This window comes from Pelmatolapia mariae, linkage group LG22 (genome assembly GCF_036321145.2).
Source record: "Pelmatolapia mariae isolate MD_Pm_ZW linkage group LG22, Pm_UMD_F_2, whole genome shotgun sequence".
NCBI classification, from domain to species: domain Eukaryota; kingdom Metazoa; phylum Chordata; class Actinopteri; order Cichliformes; family Cichlidae; genus Pelmatolapia; species Pelmatolapia mariae.
The window spans coordinates 4845216-4868368 of record NC_086245.2 but is presented as its reverse complement, the minus strand read 5'-3'; the positions used below and the strand labels follow the sequence as shown (position 1 = coordinate 4868368).

Below are 23153 nucleotides of genomic sequence, written 5' to 3'. Positions count from 1 at the left end.
CATGTAACTCCTGATCTTCCAGACAGTGAATAGGAAATCATAAGATTACCTCACACGGTGCTGTATATTATCATACTCACTGACTCCCTAGATGAGTTTTCTTTGGCCAGCTAACGCATTTGCTTTGATTCACATTGGCTGCTATCTTTTAATCTATTTAGGTCTTTGTCACGCTGCTCACAATGGGATATATATTACTTTTACAGCCATTGTAAAGAATGTACTCTTTTTTTAAAATTATGCTGCTTTATATATCAAGTTACAATAAAAATAACCAGTGGGTCTTCAAATAGGTGCACAGCTCAAATGAACAAAAAAAAATGACATCATTATTTATCTAACAAAAACCAAGATGCAGAAGCAGTGAGTCAGAGACTGAGTGTTAGTCTTACTGCTTCCATAGAAATTAAGAGGCTAAGTAGCAGGGGAAGTGTTGTAAGTGCACTAGACTGGGCGTCAGGAAGTGTGATCATATCTATAACAGCAAATGATTTGGCAGTTTTCTGTTGTGGGACATTCAGGTGTTTGTTTACACAGAGCCTAGGAGGACATACACAGCAGTGATCTCAGAGAAGCAATTGTTGCTGCCCATTAGTCTGTGAAATGGTTACAAGGCAATTTTCAAACAACTTGACTTGTTTTGGCTGTGTATGGTTCTTCCACATGCTACTAAGGCTGCTGTTTCTTAAATGAATAAGCTGTTACATTTCCAATATGTTTTATTTCATTAGACTTCAATAATCCAATCCAATAAACACGACTCAATGACAGAATAAGCTGTTTGTCAAAAAAGATTTGACAAGTTTTTCATGGGCGCAGCCGACACACTCAGCTCTACTGCTCAACCCATAAATGCATTATCCATACAAATGTGCAAATGTGGCACCACTTATGGGGGTAATAAACAGGTTTTCCAGTGGTAAGAAATATTCATCCAAACATACAAAATATAGTATATATAAGTGTGTATAAATTATATATGCATATATGTATGCATAGGGGTGTAATTCTTGACCAACTGTTGGCTGAAGGTTTTGTTGTATTTTAAAGTGTGTGTGAAGTGGTTAAACTTATCGAAACAGGAAGTATGTTATGAAAATGGGTCAGGTCAGAAAAAAAATTATGTGACATTAAGCAAATTTCATCATCTGATAAAGCTCATGTTACAGAGTCAAAAGCTTAAAAACAAGTAGTAAGTGGTATTTGTGATGAGATTATTTCCTTAGACCTTAATCTTTGAATACATGTGACTTCTGCTCTGGCAACAACTCACTAAGGTCTAACACCTTAAATATACTAGTTTATATAACTTAACAATAATCTAATTTCTGCTATGCAGAAGATATTAGATTAAAAGCTGTTAATAACATATTAAACTGTCACCCCGATCTGTAAAGAGGCCTGATCTTGTTCTTGTTCATTAATCAGTGCAGATACATAATAGAAACCTGTCACGATCCTGGGTCTTTTGACCTAGCGTTTTGGAGTTTTGGTTTATTCTGATGTTTATGGTGTGTTTAAGTTATTTAGGTTATCTAAGTTCATTTGCTTATTAGTTTCCCCTTGTGTTTTCAACCCCTGTTAAGTCTCCCTTGCCCTTCATGTGTTTCATGTCTGTGTGTCTTATGTTGTCAAGTTCCTGTTCTCATGTCTGCGTCTCATTATGTTGTCAAGTTCCTGTTCTCATGTCTGCGTCTCATTATGTTTCCTGTTTTATTTTGAAGGGGTCCTGTGTTCCTATGTTCAATGTTTTTAGTTTTACTCTCCCCTTGTGACATGGTTATGTTCATGTGTGTCAGCTGTTTTCCCATGTGTTCCCACTTCCCTCATTAGCCTCCTGTGTGTATTTAGTCCGTGTGTTTTCAGTCATTCCTACTAAGGTCGTCTGTTATTTCACGTCGTGTTTTCAGGTATCCATGTCAGTTCACCATGTTTAAGGTTTTTTTTATGTTTTAGTTCACCCAGTTTAGGTTATTGTTTAGTTTTCACCCATGCCCATTGTTTGTACCTTTTTTGCTATCCTTAATGAACGGCTTGTTTTTTGTTAATCCACGTCACCTTCTGTTTTTGGCCTGCATTTGAGTCCTCTTTTGCAAACACATACAGTCTGCCTAGGCCAGACTGTGACAAATCCAGCCTATACTTACACTTGTAACACAAGCTATTCCCTACTTTTAGGAAAAAAATTGATTGTTCAATTCCTCCACAGGTTAGTGGTAACTACTTTCACTCTGTTGAGGCGTCAGGACATATGGTGACATATGGTTTTCTTTATCGCTATATTTTTGCCTGTTGCCAAAAAATGTATCAGGCTATAACTTAATAACTTAATGTGCTGTTTTGGGTATTTTGACAGTTGAACATGAAAGATTTGAGCGAGATGAACAAATTTTGAACACTAACTGCAAAGAAAATCATTATCCTCCTAAGACCCGAACTCTTCCACGGCATGCATTTTTCATTTCTCTTTGATATTTGGTCACATTGGGGCCCAATGAATGTAAAAACAAAGAATTACCAGATTTTTTTTAACCTTATTTTTGTTTTTAAGAAAAATAAGAGCCAATATGAGGATATTGGTTTAAAATTTTGATAGAACAGTAGCAGTATAATGTCCTCGTAAGTGGATATCAGGCCCTTGTACAGCAAAATTGAGTATTTTGGTCTAAATAACCCAAAATGTGATGTCCACATATGTGGACGCCAGGTCCTAGGAGGTTATATATGGAAAACTGTCTGAGTTTTAGTATTTGTTAGTTTGGTAAAAAGTTGTTATTACAGTTGGCCCGATCATGCTTTGATGCACATGTTTATTTACACTTTAGATGCCTACAAGACCACAGGTCAGCTGCTTTAGAAGAAATTCTAGTTTCATTTCTTTATCCATATTAAGGTTCCTAAAACTTTCCTTTGGAAAGGCAAATTAAATTCTCACAAAGACATCCTGTTTGTTTTAGGTTAATAACTTTCATTTCCATCAAATAATGTAGCATTCATTTGAATGAATGTGTTCATTCCTAACACATTACCTAGTCAATATCAGTATAGATATTGAGTTGGATTTTCTCCCATTGAGATCTGATGTGGTTTCTAAATATTTCTTGATTTTTTTTTTTAAAAACTGCATGTAAACAATTTAATTCATCATAAGCTCTTTTCCAAAGATTTTCAATCAACTATACACAACCAAAGCTCTCTATTAAGCAGGAAAACCTAAAATTACATAGTTACTTTAAACAGGCTGGAAAAACAAAAATGCAAAAACACGAATTAAAAAAATAAGAATTTAAGTATCATCTGAGAGATCTAACCAAGAAAAAACAAATCTAATGTCTTACCTAAAATATTGAGCTAAAGTGAGCAGCTTCACTCTTAGTAGTCAGAGGCAGAAGTGAGGATGTATTTGTTTGTCTGTCCTGTAGTTACTTCAAGTTTGGCTGTTACATAGTTTGTGTCATGGCTCTCAAACATATGAATACACACTCCCAGACACATTCACACACCCTCCATTTCCTCTTTTTTCATGTCATGTGTCTGGCTTTATCTTCCATTCTGAATATAGCTGTTTTTTTTCCTCACACAACCATACCCACATTTCCCTCCCATTTTTTCTCAGACATAGATTCACACACCAATTGAGCATAAGTCCAGAAGTGTGAATAAGTTATTTAAATTCAATTGCAGAATTGTTTTCTGTTATAAACTGTTCACAGCTGTTTCCAAGAAACAAGGCCTTATTTGGTATCCAGCAATTGAAAGTTGATTCATCCATCCATCCGCCCATTTTCATCCGCTTCTCCAGGGCCGGGTCGTGGGGACAGCAGCCTAAGGAGAACAGCCAGACCACCCTCTCCAGATTTGGAGGTGCTTCTAATTCCTGCTACTTCACACTCGGCTGTGAACTGCTCCATTGCAAGCTGGAGGCCACCACCTTATGAAGCCAACAGAACCACATCATCTGTGAAAAGCAGAGACAAGATCCTCATGGTGAAAAGTGGCTGTACTGAGGAATTCTGTCCATAAAAATTATGAACACAATCTGTGACAACCAACCAACTTCCAGCTGCAGCTCAATGAGACGTACGTTCCCCAGTCTCCCTGGGAATGCTGTCAAAGCTCTGCCGGAGTTGGGAGTTGGGCTGGATCTCATGGTCTGGGGCCTCTGCTTGGTGTTGCCAGCACACCCTCACTATTTAGGTGTGTCGGGTCTTTCCGGCATCCTCCCTCAACTACTTGATCCAACTCACCTCCAGGTGTCGTTTACTTGACAGCTCAGTCCCTCTCTTCACCCAAGTGTACAGAACATAGATCTGATGATATGATTATAAATATCAATCATCGACCTGCAACCTTATGTGTCCTGGTGCGATGTGCATTTATGGACACCCTTATGTTTGGGCATGTTGTTGGTTATGGAAAAAAACTGTGGTTCAGGTAAAAGGTTGAGATCAGAGAGGCTGCTATTCCCAATCGTGTCCCTCCAGGTCTCACTGTCGTTGCCCACTTGAGCATTAAAGTTTCCCAGTAGAACAGCAGCACCCTGAAAAAAATGAAAATAACCTTTTAAACTATTACCAGTATTTAACTAAGGTCAAATAGCACCGCTGATATGAATGCAAAGTTGTGATAACACATATTATAATGAATATTTACCTTAGGAACAGAATTTTTGTTTTCAGATACCCAACTGCAGGGAACAGGCCACTCAGAAAAAGAAAATGCCAGAAACAACTTCACTGTGTGAATGAACGGTTAGGAATTAGTTAATAAATAACAAAAACAAAAGAAAAATGTGCATGGAAAAACAAAGAGTTTTTATAACCTACGTGTGTAGAACTGACAAAAAAAATGTGCTGCATTATGAAGCATAAACAATGAAGGCTACATGAGGAAGCAAGCCTTAAAATAAGTCTGGAAGAGAATGGAAAACACTCAGACATAGACAAGGGGAACACAAGAAACCAATGAAAATGGACAATTATGATAAGAGCGCAGGACCACAGCTCCAGCAACAAACTCCCAAGAGCCACCTTTAAAACAGTAACAAAATACTTACTTACTTAATAAATACTTACAAAAGTGTATCAGATATAGATTTACAGATTTGAAGTTAAAACATACATATCTAGTTTATCTAGTTTAACTGTCAGTCTGTAATAAATGCCCCGACATTTAACCATGGTCACCCTCTGTTGAAGAGTGAGATTTTTGTTGGTAAAATCTCAGGAGGACTGAGTGGCCTACTTACAGATGGAAGGGATGGAAGGGGTTCTGTTTAGGCAGAAGGCTCAATAGGGAATGTCATCAGTATGTGCATAGAAAATAATCATATTTTAAGCAGAAACTAATGTCCTGGGAGGTGACTAACTCCAGCAATGCCTTCAGCAACTAGACTATGCTGAAGGCACTAGAAACTTCTGCAAACATCTGCCTTCTTTCTGTTAGCTAAATAGAACTCTAAAACCATTTTTTCATACAGTCTTTCTTATAGTCTTGCTTAATATATCAAAACAAGGAAAACCAAAATGAGAGTAGAAAAATGTGTCTTACCCATTTAAACCCATGCCTTAATAGTTGTTAATAACCTCAGGCTCTCTTCCACAGCGTGTCTTTTGTCCCATTTCCCACACCTTATCTCCAACTGGTCGTGGCAGATGGCCGCCTCTCCCTGAGTCTGGTTCTGCCAGAAGTTTCTTCCTGTTAGAAGAACGTTTTATTCCTGCCCACTGTCGCAAAATGCTTGCTCATAGTGGGGTTTATCTGATTATTGGGACTTTCTCTGTATCAGTGTAGGGTATCTGCCTAACAATATAAAGCACCTTAAGGCAGCTGGAGTTGGCACTATACTCACCATACACACACAGCAGAACATCCAGTTAAATTGGGGTGAAATGAGTCCAATGTTTTGTTGTTTCTTTCTGTCTGATTGCCATGGTGAATTGTGTGTGTGTCTGAGCTTCACTGATGATGTCATTTTTTCTCTACTCATGCATGTGCATAACCCAGGGTGAACAGGATGGAACAAGCTCTGATCGGTTCTGGAGCTGATAATTCAGAGTTACCTATTTTGGAGTTGTAGTATGTTGAATATGCTTCCTGGAACAGACTCCTGTCCCAGGTGTGCATGCAGAGGATAATAATGGTGAATCCTACAAAAAGGAAGTCTTTCACCTACAGGCACCTATAGACACAGCCCTGTAAATGTAAGTATGAGATGTTATAAAGACTCTTACTGTCTGGTTCTATAGGAAAACTGAATTTGGTTTTAAACATATTATTGAAAATCAGGATTCCAACCTTAAACTCAAGCATGCAGCTTACACAGTCATTATTTGTATAGTTTCCCTATTGTTAATGCCTCAAGCACCAAAATGCATGCAATATATGCAGTCTAACCCTGACTTTCACTGTCAGCTAAAGCTGTTAAAATGTATTTTCAGGCACTCAGGGGAGAGTTAAGTATTGATCCAGGAGAACTGTATCCGTTAACAGTCTAATGGTGTAGACTGTTATTAATATGTGTTATTAATATTTAGACAAAGAATTTGTATGCACTCATTGCATTTATAAATTGTAGTCCCTACTTCATACACATGCAGTGGGTGCATTCGGACAGAAAACAAAGTAACGTGACACACACACACACACACACATATATAAATACATATATATATATATATATATATATATTTTGTTTTTTTGTTACAGTAACTATATTAAGTAACTATATATACGATTAAGTATATTAATCTTAGTGCCTTGTAAAGCATTTTCATTTTAATTGCATTACAATGGTTTGCCTTGAGAAATTACAACAGACTGATCAAAACATGGAAATTTTCTTCTGAGCTTCGGGATGACTCAGAGAAACACAAAGATTAGCTACACCCACTGCTGTCAGACTCTTTTTTGGCACTAAAACAGTGCCGTGTTTCAACACAGAGCTTCAGTCCAAAGAATGTTCAGTGCACTGAGTAATTTGGACATCCATATCATCTGACAGAGCCCTTCTATAAATTTTCATTAGACCTTGTCTAAATCCCTCACTCATTTTTAGACCCATGCAAAAATACAGCAGCGGGTTTACACAGCTGTTAAAGTAGGCAATGCCCATTGCTACAGGGTACAAGATTTTCAACAGTGCAATATTATTGTCCACCATCTTCACCATTAAGAGGCAGTGGTAAGGTGCCCAACACAGGAAGAAGGCAATGACCAAACATGCTATTACACGCAGAGGACGGGACTTCCCTGACAGACGGGTGCGTCGGATTCCCACCCCAGCCAAGGTATAACAGATGAGGATGACCATAAAAGGAAATATGAAGCCACACAGGAAGCGGATGGAGTAGAGAGCTACTTTGGTGCTGTTGTACCCTTCTGCCTTCTCAATCGAGTCCACAGAACATTTAGTCAGGTTGTTGTTGTCTATGTAAGTTTGTCGATGGATGAAGTAGGGAATGCTGAAGAGGATAGCTGCAATCCAGACGCAGACTGCTACCACCCTCGCTACCCATAGCGTGCGTCGACGCCTTGTGAAGACTGGCCACCAGATGCAGACCATTCGATCCAGACTGATCACAGCCAACAGGAACACAGAGCAGAACATGTTGGCATATTTGAAGAAGCCGGTGAACTTGCAGAGGAACAGGCCAAAAGGCCAGTGGTCTGACAAGAACAGCCGAGTGAGAGAGAAGATTCTTGTGAAGCAGAAGATCAGGTCTGCTATTGCCAAATTCACCAACCACACATTGGTGACCGTCAGCTGTTGAGGAAGAAGAAAAAAAATACTATGGAAAAGAGACAAGAGGAAGAAAAACAGAAGCTAACATTTGCCAGATGCAAGTAACCAGACTGGGATGTTATCTATGGAGATTTCTTTATGTTAAAAGCCATTGAAAACATTAAAAACACATAAACACATGATCTTTAAGTTCTCCAGAGGCCTGGTAATGAACTAATCATTTGATTCAGGCGTTTTGACACAGGGTGACATCTAAAAGCTGCAGGACAGCGGCCCTCGAGGCCTGGAGTTCCTCACTGCTTTAAACTCTGGCTCTCTCTCATGCTATCCTATCTCCTTCCTCCCTTCACTTCTCTTTCCCCTCATCCCCAGTTGTAGTCTTTGTGTCCAGATATCTGATTGTCAGGGTTTTCTCTCTTTCTCTCTCTTTCCGATGATAGTGCCATCTAAAATTTCCTCAGAAGTTAATGTGCCATATGATTGCATTAGCAATAAATGTAATAACGGTCTATATTAACAGTTAAACACTATATAGAACAACTTTATAGAATAATATTTCTTCGCAGATGTTGGTAGCTATAAGCAAATAGTTATCAGCTATTTGGAAACAAAAAACAAACAAACACTTTTTATCTATAACAAGAACTGTACAACAGAACATGCAAATGCAAATTTATGGTCTCCTCATAACAATGATAAATACTGTCAATAAGGCAGTATGTTCTGAAGACAGTTAAACTTGTCAGGTAGTGATGTCCAGCAGGTGAAAATTCAAGCTCCATGAACACACACAGCTGTAGATTCCAGCTGCGTTCGTAGTTCTGCAAACTTTGACCCTCACAGAGTCGAGCTTTTCAGTTCAATCAGCTGCATTTTGATGTCCTCTGTGTGCAGCCAGTTAATGCGAGACAAATCCAGCTGTTCATTAAACCTTTCTGGTTTGATCAGAAAATAAAACATTGGTCCATAGACCTGAAAGTCCTGAAAATGCATTGTGAATTCTGTCTCGAGTCTATGGATGTAGGCATGTACTTCCGCGGTGCTGATGCTGCGCTGAGCAGACAGTTCCTGAATATATTTTTTATTGCACCCTCTCAGATTAATTCACTGCATGCCGTGCCAAGGGTTGGACTGGGACAAAAAATCGGCCCAGGCATTTTGACTAGAGACCAGCCCACTAGGTATTAAAGCCATAAAGCCTTTGAATGGAAACAAATGCTGCTGTGACAGTGATGTACACTGTCTTGTTGGTATATGTATGATTTCTATACATTTTACATCAGATAAAAACTTTGGTTGTAAGCTTCAGATAATTATTTAATAACAGCCAGACATTTTAAATGAGAATAAGAAAGTATTTCCTTGTGCCCCCCTTTCCCTGTTAATGCCCTACCTGGCCCCCCTGGCAAAACTTTGCTAGACCCGCCCCTGCACAGTTACCAGCTGTCAGCTACTTAGAAAAGGATCCTGGTGTTATTTGTCTCTCAGAAACAGTTCATAACTTCCATTCAACTCATTCATGTCACCTAAAAGGTAAACCTGTTTCTCCATCACCTGTTCAGCTCTGATGATTCAGTAAGGACATCTCCTGGTTTCATCTTCATGTTTCCCTCTCACCACATATCCAAACCGACATCATGACCAGCAGCTTTTACAGCTGTGGCTCCAGCAAACATCAGCTGATACTAGAAATTAATATTAAATAAATTCTAACAACAGTTGATCAAGCTTAAACGTGCTGCTGTTTAGCGCGAAATCCGCTGATTTCCTCTTTCTGGTGCAAAGTGGGCGATAAACAAACAAGAGAGACGATCAGCTGATCATTGATCAGTTTCATGATTGAAGTAGTAACAGGGGGGGGGGGGAATGAGAGAAGAAGAAACAGCTGTGCAGCATAACGACAGAATAAATCCACCTTTGTGTCTTTTTTCCATTGTAGCTGAAGTACAAACTGTGTTTCTTTTCAGCTCAATACGAAACGTTTAATATTTTCTCTGAATACGAGACGATTCTGTTTTTTACATGACGGTTGGCAACTCTACTAACTAACCTTATGAATAAAATAAAGTTCACTATCAGTAACATCACAGCACCCACCCAGCTGTATAGAAACTCCGTCATGCTAGCTAGTACGCAGTACGAGTTATTGTAACTGACTGTAAAAAGTCAGCACAATAAAAATAAACTACACCTAAACTTGGTTTATATCTGACCCAGATAGACTGCAGGTCATAACTTCTTACCTGAAGTTCAGTTCACCTGACACTCGGCCGCCTCGGGTCTCTCCTCCTCCTGCCTCCCCTTCCCTCATCCACCTGCAGGCCTCTGTGGAATCTCCGCAATAGCCACCACCAAACAACTGAGTTATTTTTACACATCGGCCAGCATCTGGCCAATCCACAACCTCTCATTGTTCATGCCGTTACAAAAAAAAATAAAAATAAGTCATCAGCCCACCGGGCAAATGCCCGGTATGCCCGATGGCCAGTCCAGCTATGTTAACCTGTTAATCTTTCACCGAAAAATTGTTTTCTGCGGTGCTGTCTTTCATGCTTGGCTCTCCTTCCTTTAACGTGATGCTCATAGTGCAGAAGCCGATGCTGCATTCACTTACACTCGGATATATGACCTTCACTATGAAAACATAATCGTACGTTTGATATTTGATTGAATTTTATTGTTTTAGCTTCGGGGTGGCACCTGGGGTGGCCAGTCTGGTTGGGGGGGTGGCCTGTGCCCCCCCAGGCCACCCCGCTGGACACGCCACTGTCGGGCCACCGAGCAAATACCCGGTATGCCTGATGGCCAGTCCAGCTATGGTCGTGCCATCAGTTAACCCTTCGCATGCCAACTGTGGCACGCGTGCCTAGGGTTGCCGACCCCTGCTTTATACAGTTACAGCCCCCCCCCCCCCCCTCAAAAAACAAACAAACAAACAAAACAAAAACAAACAAACAAACCAAGAAAACAAAAACCATAGGCCCATAAAAATGAAAAATCACCATTGGCCCATGCCCACCAGCAGTAGCGGTTTTAGATACGGGCGACACGGGCGGTTGCCCGGGGCGGCATCGTGGTGGGGGGCGGCATCACGGGCATCGGCAAAAAAAAATGCTCGTACTCATGCCGCCCCGACATCATGCCAGCGCATATTGGGAATGGCATAGGCACCGATCGGTTTTCTATCGCCCATTTGCTGAGAGTAAGGGCGCCCTCCGTTTGCGAGGTGCGCCTGCTGCTTGCGGCACAGGGAGGAGAGGGCGGGGCGGCGGGGGATTCTCTGGGTGGCTGGAGCAGCGTCTAATAACTACGGAGCCCCGCAGGGGACATGGGAGAAAAAAAAAATTAAGACGGACTTTTGCGGGATCTCGCAAAACATTGCGAGATCTCGCAAAACAAACTCGGGATCTCGCAAAAGTTTTGCGAGATCTCGCAAAACTTTTGCGAGATCCCGAGTTTGTTTTGCGAGATCCCGAGTTTGTTTTGCGAGATCTTGCAAAAGTTTTGCGAGATCCCGAGTTTGTTTTGCGAGATCTCGCAAAAGTTTTGTGAGATCCCGAGTTTGTTTTGCGAGATCCCGAGTTTGTTTTGCGAGATCTTGCAAAAGTTTTGCGAGATCCCGAGTTTGTTTTGCGAGATCTCGCAAAAGTTTTGTGAGATCCCGAGTTTGTTTTGCGAGATCTCGCAATGTTTTGCGAGATCCCGCAAAAGTCCGTCTTAATTTTTTTTTTCTCCCATGTCCCCTGCGGGGCTCCGTAAATAACCAACTTGCAAAATAAAACAAAATAAAAACAAACCAACAACACGAAATCAGCAGACATCATGATACAGACTTATAATTTGCACCGATGTTTTTTCGAAATTCTATACGCGAAAAATGAGCGTGAGAGCCCTCGGTGCGCCTGCGCGCTGCTGAAGTCAAAGTAAACTTTATTGTCATCTCCGCTACATACAGTCCAGTATAGAGATTGAAAATGTGACGTCATTGAGGGGTAAAACCGCAAAGCATTGTGGGTATCCGTGGCAAGAGGTACTAGCGCAAGCAGGCTTTCAATTGAAATCAGTTACACAGCGATAAAAAGAAACAAAAAATGCCAAGAAGCTGTTGTATTATTAACTGCACAAGCCGGGCGAACGACAGCCGCGTGAAGCCGACGGGTAAAGCGATTGGTTTTTATCAGATTCCGGCGTGGAAGAGAAATTGTCCAAGCCATGTCTCCGAAGTCACGAAGAGGCAACGGATGGCCTGGACAGTAAATATTCAGCTTTGAATAAATAGTGAATTGTCCTGACAGAATATTGAGTTTCGCTTCTGTTATTACCATGGTACATTGACAAAAATATATACTTTTATTCACAGGATAAAACAGTTTTTTGTATCACTAATTGCCCAGTACGGTTACAGCATACAATATTATTGTCACTGCTACATTTCTGTAATGCGTACCAGAAATTATTTCCACTACTAATTAATTCCCGTTGAGCTCAAAGTTCCTATTAATAAACGGTTAACGAATGTGTATTTATGAAGACGATTTGTGAGACTGGTAAACTTACCTTTGTTCGTACGATGGTCTTGTGTTCTACACGGTGCATTTCAAGGTCCTGTACCCATCCATTGGTAAACTGTACCTGGGCTTGCTGCAGTGACCTGAAGTTACTAAAAACTTCATGAGTGTATGCACTCACTCCAAGAACTGTATAATTATAAATATGAGCGCGGTGAAAGTTGAGCAGCACGCTGACGTCTTTTGATCACTCTGTGTGCTCGTAAGGGTCTAACCCCTTCACTCCTTTGATTTTTTCCTCGTATCTTTTCTTTGCCTTTTCGTCGAGTCTGTCTTTGTACGGACCGGCATTGTTCTCCTTCGTTTTGTACATTCCTTTTTTGGGGAGCAAAGAAAAAGCAAGAAGGCATTGAAACCGGCAAATGAACGTTTTGCGGTGCTGCAAATGCGTGCATTTGATGCGGTACTTGGATTGTTTTGCCACCAGTTCCCGGCATGCAATGCGCGAAAGTCACGTGGTCTGTCAATCTCTATATAGAGAGATGAGACGACGAGGCTTCTGTTACAACAGTGCAAGTAAACAAACAATAAATATAAGAAGAGTAAGAAAATAAATATACACTTTAGGACCAGGGGTAAAGGGATCAATAACAATTTAAAATGTATATTTTATATTTTGTTGATTTAAAGTCTCACACACAACCCGTTTTTAAAGTTTAAAAAAAGAGAAAAGAAGAGGAGGAGTGTAGCGACTTCCACGGTTGCTAGAGGCCGGGGACTGAGCCTGCCTATTTGCCTGACGCGCTGTCAACTGTACGCAATAATGCGAGATGTGGAATTGCTTGCTTGTTTATTAAAGTGCTTGAAAAGTTTACAGAGCAATGCGATCGGCTCGCGATTCAAACTCTTAAAACATCACAGCTCTAATGCAACAAGGGGAAACTCGTTGTGCTGCGGTCAACAAAAACTACGGCTACCCAGCCCTCCTCTCTGTCAAAATCAAACCAGTGAAAGACAGACTGACAACGCCCTCTTAATGTCACCGCTAGCACCCACGTGACTCCCATTATACATCACCATAGCAACCAAACAAATGAAAACCCAGTGATCATTAAAATTCAATACATTTAATTATGGCTCCTACAAGGAGAAACGAGCAAAAGATACAGGTAAGCAGATGTGTCATTGGATAATGGCAGGTCATGTATCCTAAAACATTAAGAATCAGAACACTTTCTTAATCCCTAAGGAAATTATGTGGGTTACAGTTCCTCCAAGAAGAAATGGTAAAAATACTAACAGTAAGAGACTAAACTCCAAACAATAAATACAATAATATAATATTAATTAGTCAGTGTCAATTGTTGATTTGTCCTGTTCTCATTGTGTGATGTCTGTTTGGTAGCCGTTTGCATACTATGCATACTCTCTCTCTCTTCATATATAGGGTCATATATGTGTGTGTGCGTGCGTGTGTGTGTGTGTGTGGTGGGGGGGGGGCGCCAGAGGGCGTGTTCGCCCGGGGCGCCAAACACGCTAGGACCGCCACTGCCCACCAGTCCAGCTATGGTCGTGCCATCGGTTAACCCTTTGTGTGCCAGCTGTGGCACACGTGCCCTGGGTTGCCAACCCCAGCCCTATATTGCAAATTAGTGTTCCCCAACCACTGTGATGTGACAAATAGGTGTGCCCTGAGAAATGATCAGGTGTGCCATGGAAGATTATCTGGTTCCACCTGATTAGTACTCTAAGCATTCGGTGTGAGTAATGGGCAGAACAATTACATTCTTTTCCACTAGAGGGCAGTAAAAGTATATACTCTAATTAAACGGGTTGCCAACTGCCAGTAAAACAGAAGATGACAAAGAAGAAATTACATGATAGTTATGCTGTGAAACGACCAGCGCATAGTAGCAATAGATAAATATTTGAAAAGAAAAGTAATTAATCTTTCCTGGCTCCTGGAGAAAATTCCAATCCAGATGAAGGCCCTAGCATGAGTAGTGATCAGAAGAAAGCAAAAAAGGTATATTGGGGACAAACTGAGCCAATTCCGCTATTCATGGTATACAGGGAAATATTATCAATATGCTTTTGTGACGTTTTTGTTTGGTGGTGTGCCGTGTGATTTTTCCAATGTGAAATATGTGCGTGGCTCGAAAAGGTTGGGAAATATTGATATAAAGTATCCTGGTTACAGTTTTTCTGCATATGTTTCGCACAGGTAACAAAAATTGTGGCTGTCACCTTTACCTGACTGAAGGTCACAGTTTGCTATTGCAGAGCATATTTACTGTCTTTGCTGAAGCTGCTTTGTGGGGAGTTGTAAAATAGGGTGCAGAATAAATCTGATTTTCTTTCAGTGAGCTTTTGTTAAACAGATTACTGACAATCTCAGAAGGTATTTCACTTTATATCTACCTTAAGCTTGAATCCAGCAACCCAGATCACTATGGAGTTTCCTGTGATGCCAAGCACAACAGTGAGCGTGTAGAGGATGATGCTGACATTGACCAAGCCAGCACTCATGCCCACCTTAGTTGCCTGGTCATCCTTAGAAAGGGTGAGTATGTGCGTGGGAAGAGAGGCATTGGGAAACATTGTGTGGCTAAAAACGACAGAACAGAAGAAGAACAAGTTACTCAGCATGTCTCTCATGACTTAACAGAAAGCACCCAGCATTTTGAGGTTATTGGTTTTTTGTGACTTTTTGCATTTTGAAGATGGGTTAAGTTCCACTTTTACAGTCAGAAACATAGAACCAACTAAACTGGAGGAAAGGTTTTCTTGTATGCCTAGTTTATGTTTTATTGTGTTAAGTTCCCCTTCTTTCTCCATCATCCCTGTGTTTCCTGTGAGAGTCTGTCTTGTCCTTTGTTTATGTGTCCTCAGTCATGTCTGTGCCTTACTTCACATCTCTTGCCCCCTCTCTCTCCCTCTGTATCTCATCTCCCTTTTCTGTTCCCATCCTTGTGTTTCACACCATGGTAAATTGACTGATTCTCATATAGCGCTTTTCTACTCTCCCGGAGTACTCAAAGCGCTGTGTACAACATGCCTCATTCACACCCACTCATACGAGCACTTCTAAACTCAAGTGCAAACTAATCTACAATTCACACACATTCACACTCCGATGAACGCATCAGAGGACAACTTGGGGTTAGTATCTTGCCCAAGGATATTTGGCATGCAGACTGGGGAAGCCAAGAATCAAACCACCAACCTTCCAATCAGTAGCTGATCTGCTCTACCACCTGAGCCACAGCCACCCACTACCATGTCTCTCCTGTCTGTCATGTGCATCCATGTGCGTTCTCCCCAGCCCGTCTTAACTCTTGTTCTCTCACCCTCTCCATCTTCTCAGTCTGTTTGTTCCCATGTTTGTTCTCCCCCGGGTCCCAGTGTCAAACCTGTGTGTTTTAGTCTTCCTCCCAGTATGTTTCCTGTTTTATTTTGACAGTCTTTCATCCCGTGTTCAGTGTGTTCTGTGTTACTTTGCTATGTCATTATGTCTACTGTCCCAGCTGTGCTCCCCATGTATTCCCTCGTCACCCTCAAGTTTATATATTGTGCGAGTTTCCCTGTGTTTGTCCGGCACAGTTTTCTATGTGTCTCCATGCCTCACATATTCATGTATTTGCAAGTATTTCAGGTTTCATGCATTTAGTTCTTCCCAGTTTAGGTTTTATGTTAGTTCTCATCTAGCTGGTTTCCTCATTTCATTTATGTTTCTCATCAGCCACAATAAAGGCTCACTTTTTGCTAAGTTCAGTCCCACCTTCGTTGTCTGCATTTGTCCACACCTCGCACCGGCCGGCTGACCGTGACCGGCGTCTACTTTGCTTCATATGAGGGGACTTCTTGCCCTACATATGGGTGCTCCCACTGCTCACAATTGCACATGGATTACTTGTAAGTATTGTAAAAAAGCACAACCTCTTTCAAGGTTCAACTCTGACTGATGGATTATTTGTAGTTGAAAACATTCTTCTCCAGTCTTCATAGGGGTTGGAAATTAAATATCAGTCCTTTCAGCTACTAGAGTCTCCAAAGATTTAGGAATTCTTTATTCATGACACTTCCTACATGTTTGGAAGTTAATGCAAGATTTAAAAAAAACTCTTGCTGTGAGAGCTTAAAGGAGTAAATAATGTTCTATAGTAGTCCTAAATGTCCTAAAATTCCCCAAAACAGCCAAAAACAAATGATAAAGATGTTAACAACACTGTTGTTGGTAAAAACAAGATTTGTTCAGAAAGTTAATATGTTATAAACAAAAACAGTAGCAGCTCAAAGGAAAAGAGCTGTTAAGTAAAAATGTGGTTTCTGCAACCAAAGAGGAAATCCTTGTTAAGTTCTGTAAAAATATTTTGTTATTCGCATTTCGGTGTAGTGGACAAAACCATGAATGGCACAAAAATCAAATCCCATCACCTGACCACATTACCTTTTTAGTCCAAATATCAAACAACAATCTGATATGAGAAATCTCACCCAGAATTATTTTCTTACCTGAAATATTAAACTGCTCTCACAGAGCTGAGGTGAGCTGCTTCAGTCTTAGTGATGAGAGGCAGAAGTGAAAATGCAATCTGACGATGTCTGTCATGGGAACTATAGCTTTATTACCATTAGTTTCTGTTATGTCACTCACATGCACACAGCTTCCGTTTTTTACTGTTTCTGACTTTGCCTTAGTTTTTGCGTAGCGTTGTGTCACTTTAGATTACACAGAAACACATTTACATCACTTGCCCGTTTCTCACTCACACACATAGATGGCTGTTCGATCCTGCAGGATTAGCTCAAGTCACAAGAATAATATAAAGATGAAAATGTTGAACACAGACAATGGGGACGTGGCACATTTGAACATAAATCTCTTTACCAGAGATTTTACCAGTGGAGGCAAAAACAGTAGCATTTCAAAAGAAAAGAGCTGTTGAGTAAAAATGTGGTTTCTGCAGTCAAACAGGAAATTATGTCCTCAGTCACAAAAATCCGTCATTTGTGAGAAAATTTATTGGGCATTGGGTACATCATTCACCATCTTACAATGCTGTGATTGTAGCAATTCCCCAACTCTCTGTGAATGGTACTCATGGCCATTGATCAGTGATGACTATCCAGCACATCCACACTTGTACCTGCAACAGGTTGCTGCCCCATAGCTGTTGCATTCAACAGAGTTCTGATGGTCTCTGCTGAGGCTTAGGCCTTAGCACTTAGTAGGCTGTTGAGCAGCACACTGGTAGCGTTATCTGCATTTTGAAATATGCTAGTTTGTCTTTGGTCACTGTCCTGTTCACCTGAAAAGCCTTGGTTTTCAGTACTGTGTGTGGAAACGTTTCAGTAGTAACCGCCCTAAATAACATAAAAACTGCGTGTCAGGTGGTTATGAGACAAACTTTGGAACCACACACACAGAGACACGAATATATACATATACATAATTTATTTGATTTTTATATATTGTTTGAGTAAATTGTTCCAACAGTCATAGAGATTACAAGTTACATTGACGGACAATAGATATCAAAGAATAATACTCTTTCATAAATTTGAAGGCATTTAAAAAATGGTCTGCTATGTTAAAAAAATAAAAAAATCAAGATCTATAACATATTATATACATATGTACATTTTTTTGAGCAACATTTACGATCTTTGTGCCTTCTTCACAATACAATGAAAGTAATAATAATAATAATAATTTGATTTCCTGTGTAGTAACAGACAGATCAAAGTGTCTGCACTTCAGTTTACATTTGTTAAAAACTAAAACATGGACACGTAATCTTCTGAGCATCACAATTATTCAGAAAAAACTTTGCACCCACTGCTGTCAAACTCCTTTCTGCTGTTACAAGATGTTGTAAACACAGAGCTTCAATCCAAAGACTGATCAGTGCGCGGAGTAATCTGGCCACCTGTATCATCCGTCAGAGCCCTTGTATAAACTCCCATCAGACCGTTTTTAAACCAATCCCTCAATTTTAGCCCCATGCAAAAGTACAGCAGTGGGTTCACACAGCTGTTAAAGTAGGCAATACTCTCTGCTACAGGGTACCAGTTTTTCATCACAACATTATCGTCATTGTTCATTCTCACCAGTTTGAGGCAGTGGTAAGGTGCCCAGCACAGGAAGAAGGCAATGACCAAACATGCTAGTATACGCAGAGGCCGGGACTTCGCCACCAAACGGGTACGTCTGATGCCCACACCAGCCAGGATGTAACAGATGAGAATGACCATGAAGGGAAATATGAAGCCACACAAGAAACGGATGGAATAGAGAGCAACTTTGGTGCTGTTGTGGTCCTCTGCCATCTTTTTTGGGTTCATAGAACATTTAGTCAGGTTGTTGTTGTCTATGTAAGTTTGACGATGAATGAAGTAGGGAATGCTGAAAAGGATAGCTGTGATCCAGACGCAGACTGCCACCACCCTCGCTGTCCACAGGGTGCGTCGGCGCTTTGTGCGGACTGGCCACCAGATGCAGAGCACTCTATCCAGACTGATCACAGCCAGCAGGAAGACAGAGCAGAACATGTTGGTGTATTTGAAGAAGCCGTTGAACTTGCAGAGGAAGAGGCCAAAAGGCCAATGACCTGACAAGAACAACCGAGTGAGGGAGAAGACTCGTGTGAAGCAGAAGATCAGGTCCGCTATTGCCAAATTCACCAACCACACATTGGTGACCGTCAGCTGTTGAGGTAGAAGAAAATAAAAGATGGAAAAGAGATAAGAGTAAGAAAAAATAGAAAAAAATGGAAGAAGCAAGTAACCTGACTGGGATGTTATCTATGCAAATTTATTTATGTCAAAAGCAGTGTGTTAAAAAAGATATAACCACAAGCAGATAAGATCACTTCACAGGTTTAGGTATTATTACCACATATGAAGTTACATTTGGTGTGTGTCAGTTCAAATACCTGCATGTATAGAACTCAACCACAAAGAAGCCATTGCACACCGGAGCGTCACTTTGCGAAGGCTACAGCAGATTCATGCTCTGCAAACACGATTCCACTCAGAGGGATGAGAGGGGTTTACATGCTTCCATATAGTTCTCCAAAATCCTGACTACATGTCAGTGAAAGTGGATGACGTAAGCAAGCACTTGAGGACAGTGGGATGGAAAAACTCCCGTTTAACAGGAAGAAATCTCTGACAGAAGCGAGCTAAGGGAGGTGCGGCCATTTGCCACAACCAGTTGCAGGTGATGTGAGGAAGATAGGACAGCCAGACTAAGCGTGGAGGCTTCCTGTGAAGCAAAGGAGGATCCAGAGTCACCTGATCAAGCTCTGATATAAGCCAATCTTGAAAATAGAGATTATACAAGATTTGATGATTATTCAAGATCTTGTATTCAAGAAGAAGGATTTTATATCAGGTTCTTGATTTAACAGGGAGCCAGTGAAGTGAAGTCTGTATGGGACAAATGTGCTCTCTCTTTCTAGTCCCTGTCAGTACTTGTTGCAGCACCTCTGAAAAGCTGTTTCTTTTATAAGCTTCTCGGATGAGACAGGAAACATCTTCAACTTAGTTAATGAAGATCTGTGGTAGCAAATGTAATCCTAAGTTAGTCAACTTGTTAATTTGTACTGCAAAAGGTTGCATTTTGGTCCATTCTTAACCCTAAACAAGTACTTTTGATACATAAACCTGAAAGATAAGGGCAGGCTTGGATCAAAACATAGGAGGTTTGATCCCTGGCTGCTCCGGTGTGCATGCCAAATCTCTTTAACCAAGATATTAACCCTAAGTTGTTGTTGTTGTTGTTGTTTTCACTGAGCTTTTGTTAAAAAGATAAATGGCAAGCTCAGAAGGTATTTGAAACATATTATATACTTTATATCCACCTTAAGTTTGAAGCCGGCTACCCAGATCACCATGGAGTTCCCTGTGATTCCGAGCACAATGGTGAGCATTAAGAGGACGATGGTGACATTGTGCACTATGGAACTGGTGCCCACCGTAGTTGCCTGGACATCCTCAGGTTTGACAGTGTAGGGGAGCAGAGAGGCATTGGGAACCATTGTGTGCCTGAGAAGGAAAAAAACAGAAACAGAACAGAAAAAATAAAAAATGGCACCTGAAAGACAGACACAAAAAACAATGCACAAAAGAAACATGCAACTTTGCTGCGTTGCTTGAGTGCCTCTCTCTGCATTGATCATATCTTCCACCCGGAAGCCAGAGTGCTGATTAAACCACAGTGCAGCAAACCTCTAACAGCCTTTCCTGTGCCTAACAGGAAGACAGATGTGTGTAGCTCTTTTAGGTTAGCCAATAGGCTGGATCCTATGGGCTAAGAGAGATAGAGAGACATCCTCAAGCCCCCATCCCAGGGCTTGAGCCTAGCGTGGGACAGGGTTAACTGCCCAGAACCAGTTAACCCGAGTGACCAGTTAAGCAGAGTAAACTGTTGCCGTGATCTCTCTGATATCATAGGGTTTTTGTTTTTTAAGGGGTTTTTTTTCCAGTCACTCTTTGTCTGACCCCTCATCCATGACTAATTTGCCTTGGGAGACCCTAAAGCAGGCGTTTCCAAACTACGGCCCATATTTAATAGGCCCACAAGAAATTTTATAAATAGAATAGAATATGGCCCGCACTTCAGCTTTTGCTTGAGTGTATTGCATTTCCTAGTTTTAACACCAGGGGGAGCTACTGTTGATCAAGGCAGTTCTTCAAAGAATTCAAGGGGAAGTGTGTCTGTTTGATCTGCACTGAAACTGTGGCAGTTATGAAAGTGTATAATGTACGACGTCATTATGAAATCAAACATCAGGCCTATGCATCCTACACTGGTGCTGAGCGAGAGCAGAAAGCAAAGCAAATGGTAGCTCTCCTGCAGGGTCAGCAACAGTTTTTTTTTTTTTTTCGTGCTCAAAGGTCCAGGAAAAGGCTACAATAGTCAGCATTGAAGTCGCCCAACTCATCGCAAGACATGGCAAGCCTTTTTCAGATGGAGACCTCATAAAATACTGCCTCATTAAAGTTGCCTAAATAATGTGTCCGGAAAAAGTGCAGGATTTTTACTCCATTGCATTTTTACTCCATTGCATGCGATGAGAGCACTGATGCCACAGACATCGCACAGCTGCTAATTTTTTTGTGGGGAGTGGATGAGAACTTTGGAGTTTCAGAGGAGCTGCTCGATCTTAAGAGTCTAAAAGGCACAACAACGGGTATGGATATTTTTGAAGCTGTCAGACTCACAAAGTGGGACTTAAATGATGGCACTCAAAAAAAATGATCAGTCTATTTGGCTCAACATACATATGTGAGCAAACATTTCCTCTGTTAACACTGAACAAAAGCAGAATGAGAACCAAAATGAGCGACAGCCATCTCCAAGATGTCCTTCGCATCTCAACCACTAAGTTTACTCCAGACCTACCAGCCATCCTTCGGTCCAAAGCGCAGCATCACTGCTCCAACTGAGTGCAATGCCGTTCCCACTTTAGGTGAGTAAATAAGTGTGTGTGTGTGTGTGTGTGTGTGTGTGTGTGTGTGTGTGTGTGTGTGTGTGTGTGTGTGTGTGTGTGTGTGTGTGTGTGTGTGTGTTAATAAGCATGCATGTGCAGGTACACATGCTTTAAATATCAATAACGCGCATCAATTCTGTCACTACCCTGCTTTTGTGCACCACTTTCTTATATGCATTTTTTTTTGTTAACACACAGACTACACACCGCTGTGCACAGTGCACACACAAAGTCAGTTGATGTATGATGCATATTTGCTCCTTGATCAAGTGACATTCTTCCAGATTTTTGGCACAAGTGGCATCGGATCAGCACCGCAGCTGGATGGCCCCATTTACATACCCAGTGCAGATGATACTCACCAGAATAATTTACTAAAATTATATGCACTCCGGTTATTAAGTCCAGTTCAGTCTGTTAATGTTGATAACTGTTTCAAATGAACGTTAATAGGTGTGTTGCTAAGCCTAATAACTTAAATATTGTTGAATATAATTAAAGTTTTGTCTTTAATTACATTCAACAATATAACATATTTGACCACTTTTAATTGATTTTTCTAACTTTAATACACTAAAGTTAAGACTATATACCTAATTTCTAGTAAGTGGCCCAACCCCTCCTATATTTTTATGTATGTGGCCCTCAGTGAAAAAAGTTTGGACACCCCTGCCCTAAAGGGACCCAGCTGGGCCTGAGAACATAGCTCCTGGATCCTTATGACACACAAACCCCGCTTGTTGTGTTCTTTGGCCAACTAATGATATTTTCTCAGTTGTCATTTTCCATGGATTTTGTTACAGTTTTGAGGAAGGACAAATGTAGTGTAATATTTTTCAATGATTAAGATATTTTTGGACATGTATCCTCAACATAACAATATATTAGTGACTGAGCGAATGAATGAATGAAACAAAGTGGGGTTTTTTCTTTTTTTCTTCTAGCAGAGACTTGTGGTCTCTGTTAAACTACAGTGAAAACTTTCATATCTTTCTATTTTTTTCTTTTTAACTTACTGTCAATTAAATGTGTGCCAGACTTCAATCAAAGAAACAAAACATTATGCCTTCTTTGGTTAGTTTAGGCTCACAGTGAGCATCATTGTTCTGATATACCATAGAGTGGAAAATTATTTTGAACAGGTGAACAAGGCAGGAAAACCCAATGTTTATAAACCCTACAGTAACTGTAGCAAGTATTTGTCTTAATGGAGGAATAAAAATTGAGAAATCTGACCAAGACAAAGTTTCGTACCTGAAATGTTGAACTGATGTTAGAGCTGAGGCGAGTTGCTTCAGTCTCAGTGAACAGAGGCAGAAGTGGAGATGAATGCGCTCATGTTCATCTGTGCCGTGGTTACATCAAGTTTGGCTGTTATCTACTGTCTGTCACATCCGTGTA

At 40.8% G+C, this 23153-nt stretch overlaps 2 protein-coding genes across 2 annotated transcripts; both read right to left on the bottom strand.

Moving 5' to 3' along the window:
• Nucleotides 1-6946: 6946 nt before the first annotated feature.
• Nucleotides 6947-15220, bottom strand: LOC135932585 (C3a anaphylatoxin chemotactic receptor-like). The gene is made up of 3 exons (XM_065470062.1): nt 15162-15220; nt 14674-14860; nt 6947-7765 (listed from the first exon to the last, which is right to left on the bottom strand). The coding sequence occupies exons 1-3, from the start codon at nt 15218-15220 to the stop codon at nt 6947-6949; spliced, it is 1065 nt and encodes a 354-aa protein (XP_065326134.1).
• A 2913-nt stretch (nt 15221-18133) lies between these two features.
• On the bottom strand, nt 18134-20771 carry LOC135932584 (C3a anaphylatoxin chemotactic receptor-like). Its single transcript, XM_065470060.1, has 3 exons — nt 20761-20771; nt 20121-20304; nt 18134-18963 (listed from the first exon to the last, which is right to left on the bottom strand). Exons 1-3 carry the CDS (start codon nt 20769-20771, stop codon nt 18145-18147), a joined length of 1014 nt encoding a protein of 337 aa, XP_065326132.1. The 3' UTR covers nt 18134-18144.
• Nucleotides 20772-23153: the final 2382 nt, after the last annotated feature.

Coding starts and splice junctions, on each gene's coding strand:
- LOC135932585 (XM_065470062.1), bottom strand. CDS start 15,220: ATGGGAACAGAAAAGGGAGATGAGATACAGAGGGAGAGAGAGGGGGCA. Junction 14,861..15,161: donor GAGGGGGCAAGAGATGTGAA/GTAAGGCACAGA, acceptor TGTCGTTTTTAG/CCACACAATGTTTCCCAATG. Junction 7,766..14,673: donor TTGCTGGATTCAAGCTTAAG/GTAGATATAAAG, acceptor CTTCCTCAACAG/CTGACGGTCACCAATGTGTG.
- LOC135932584 (XM_065470060.1), bottom strand. Junction 18,964..20,120: donor TAGCCGGCTTCAAACTTAAG/GTGGATATAAAG, acceptor CTACCTCAACAG/CTGACGGTCACCAATGTGTG.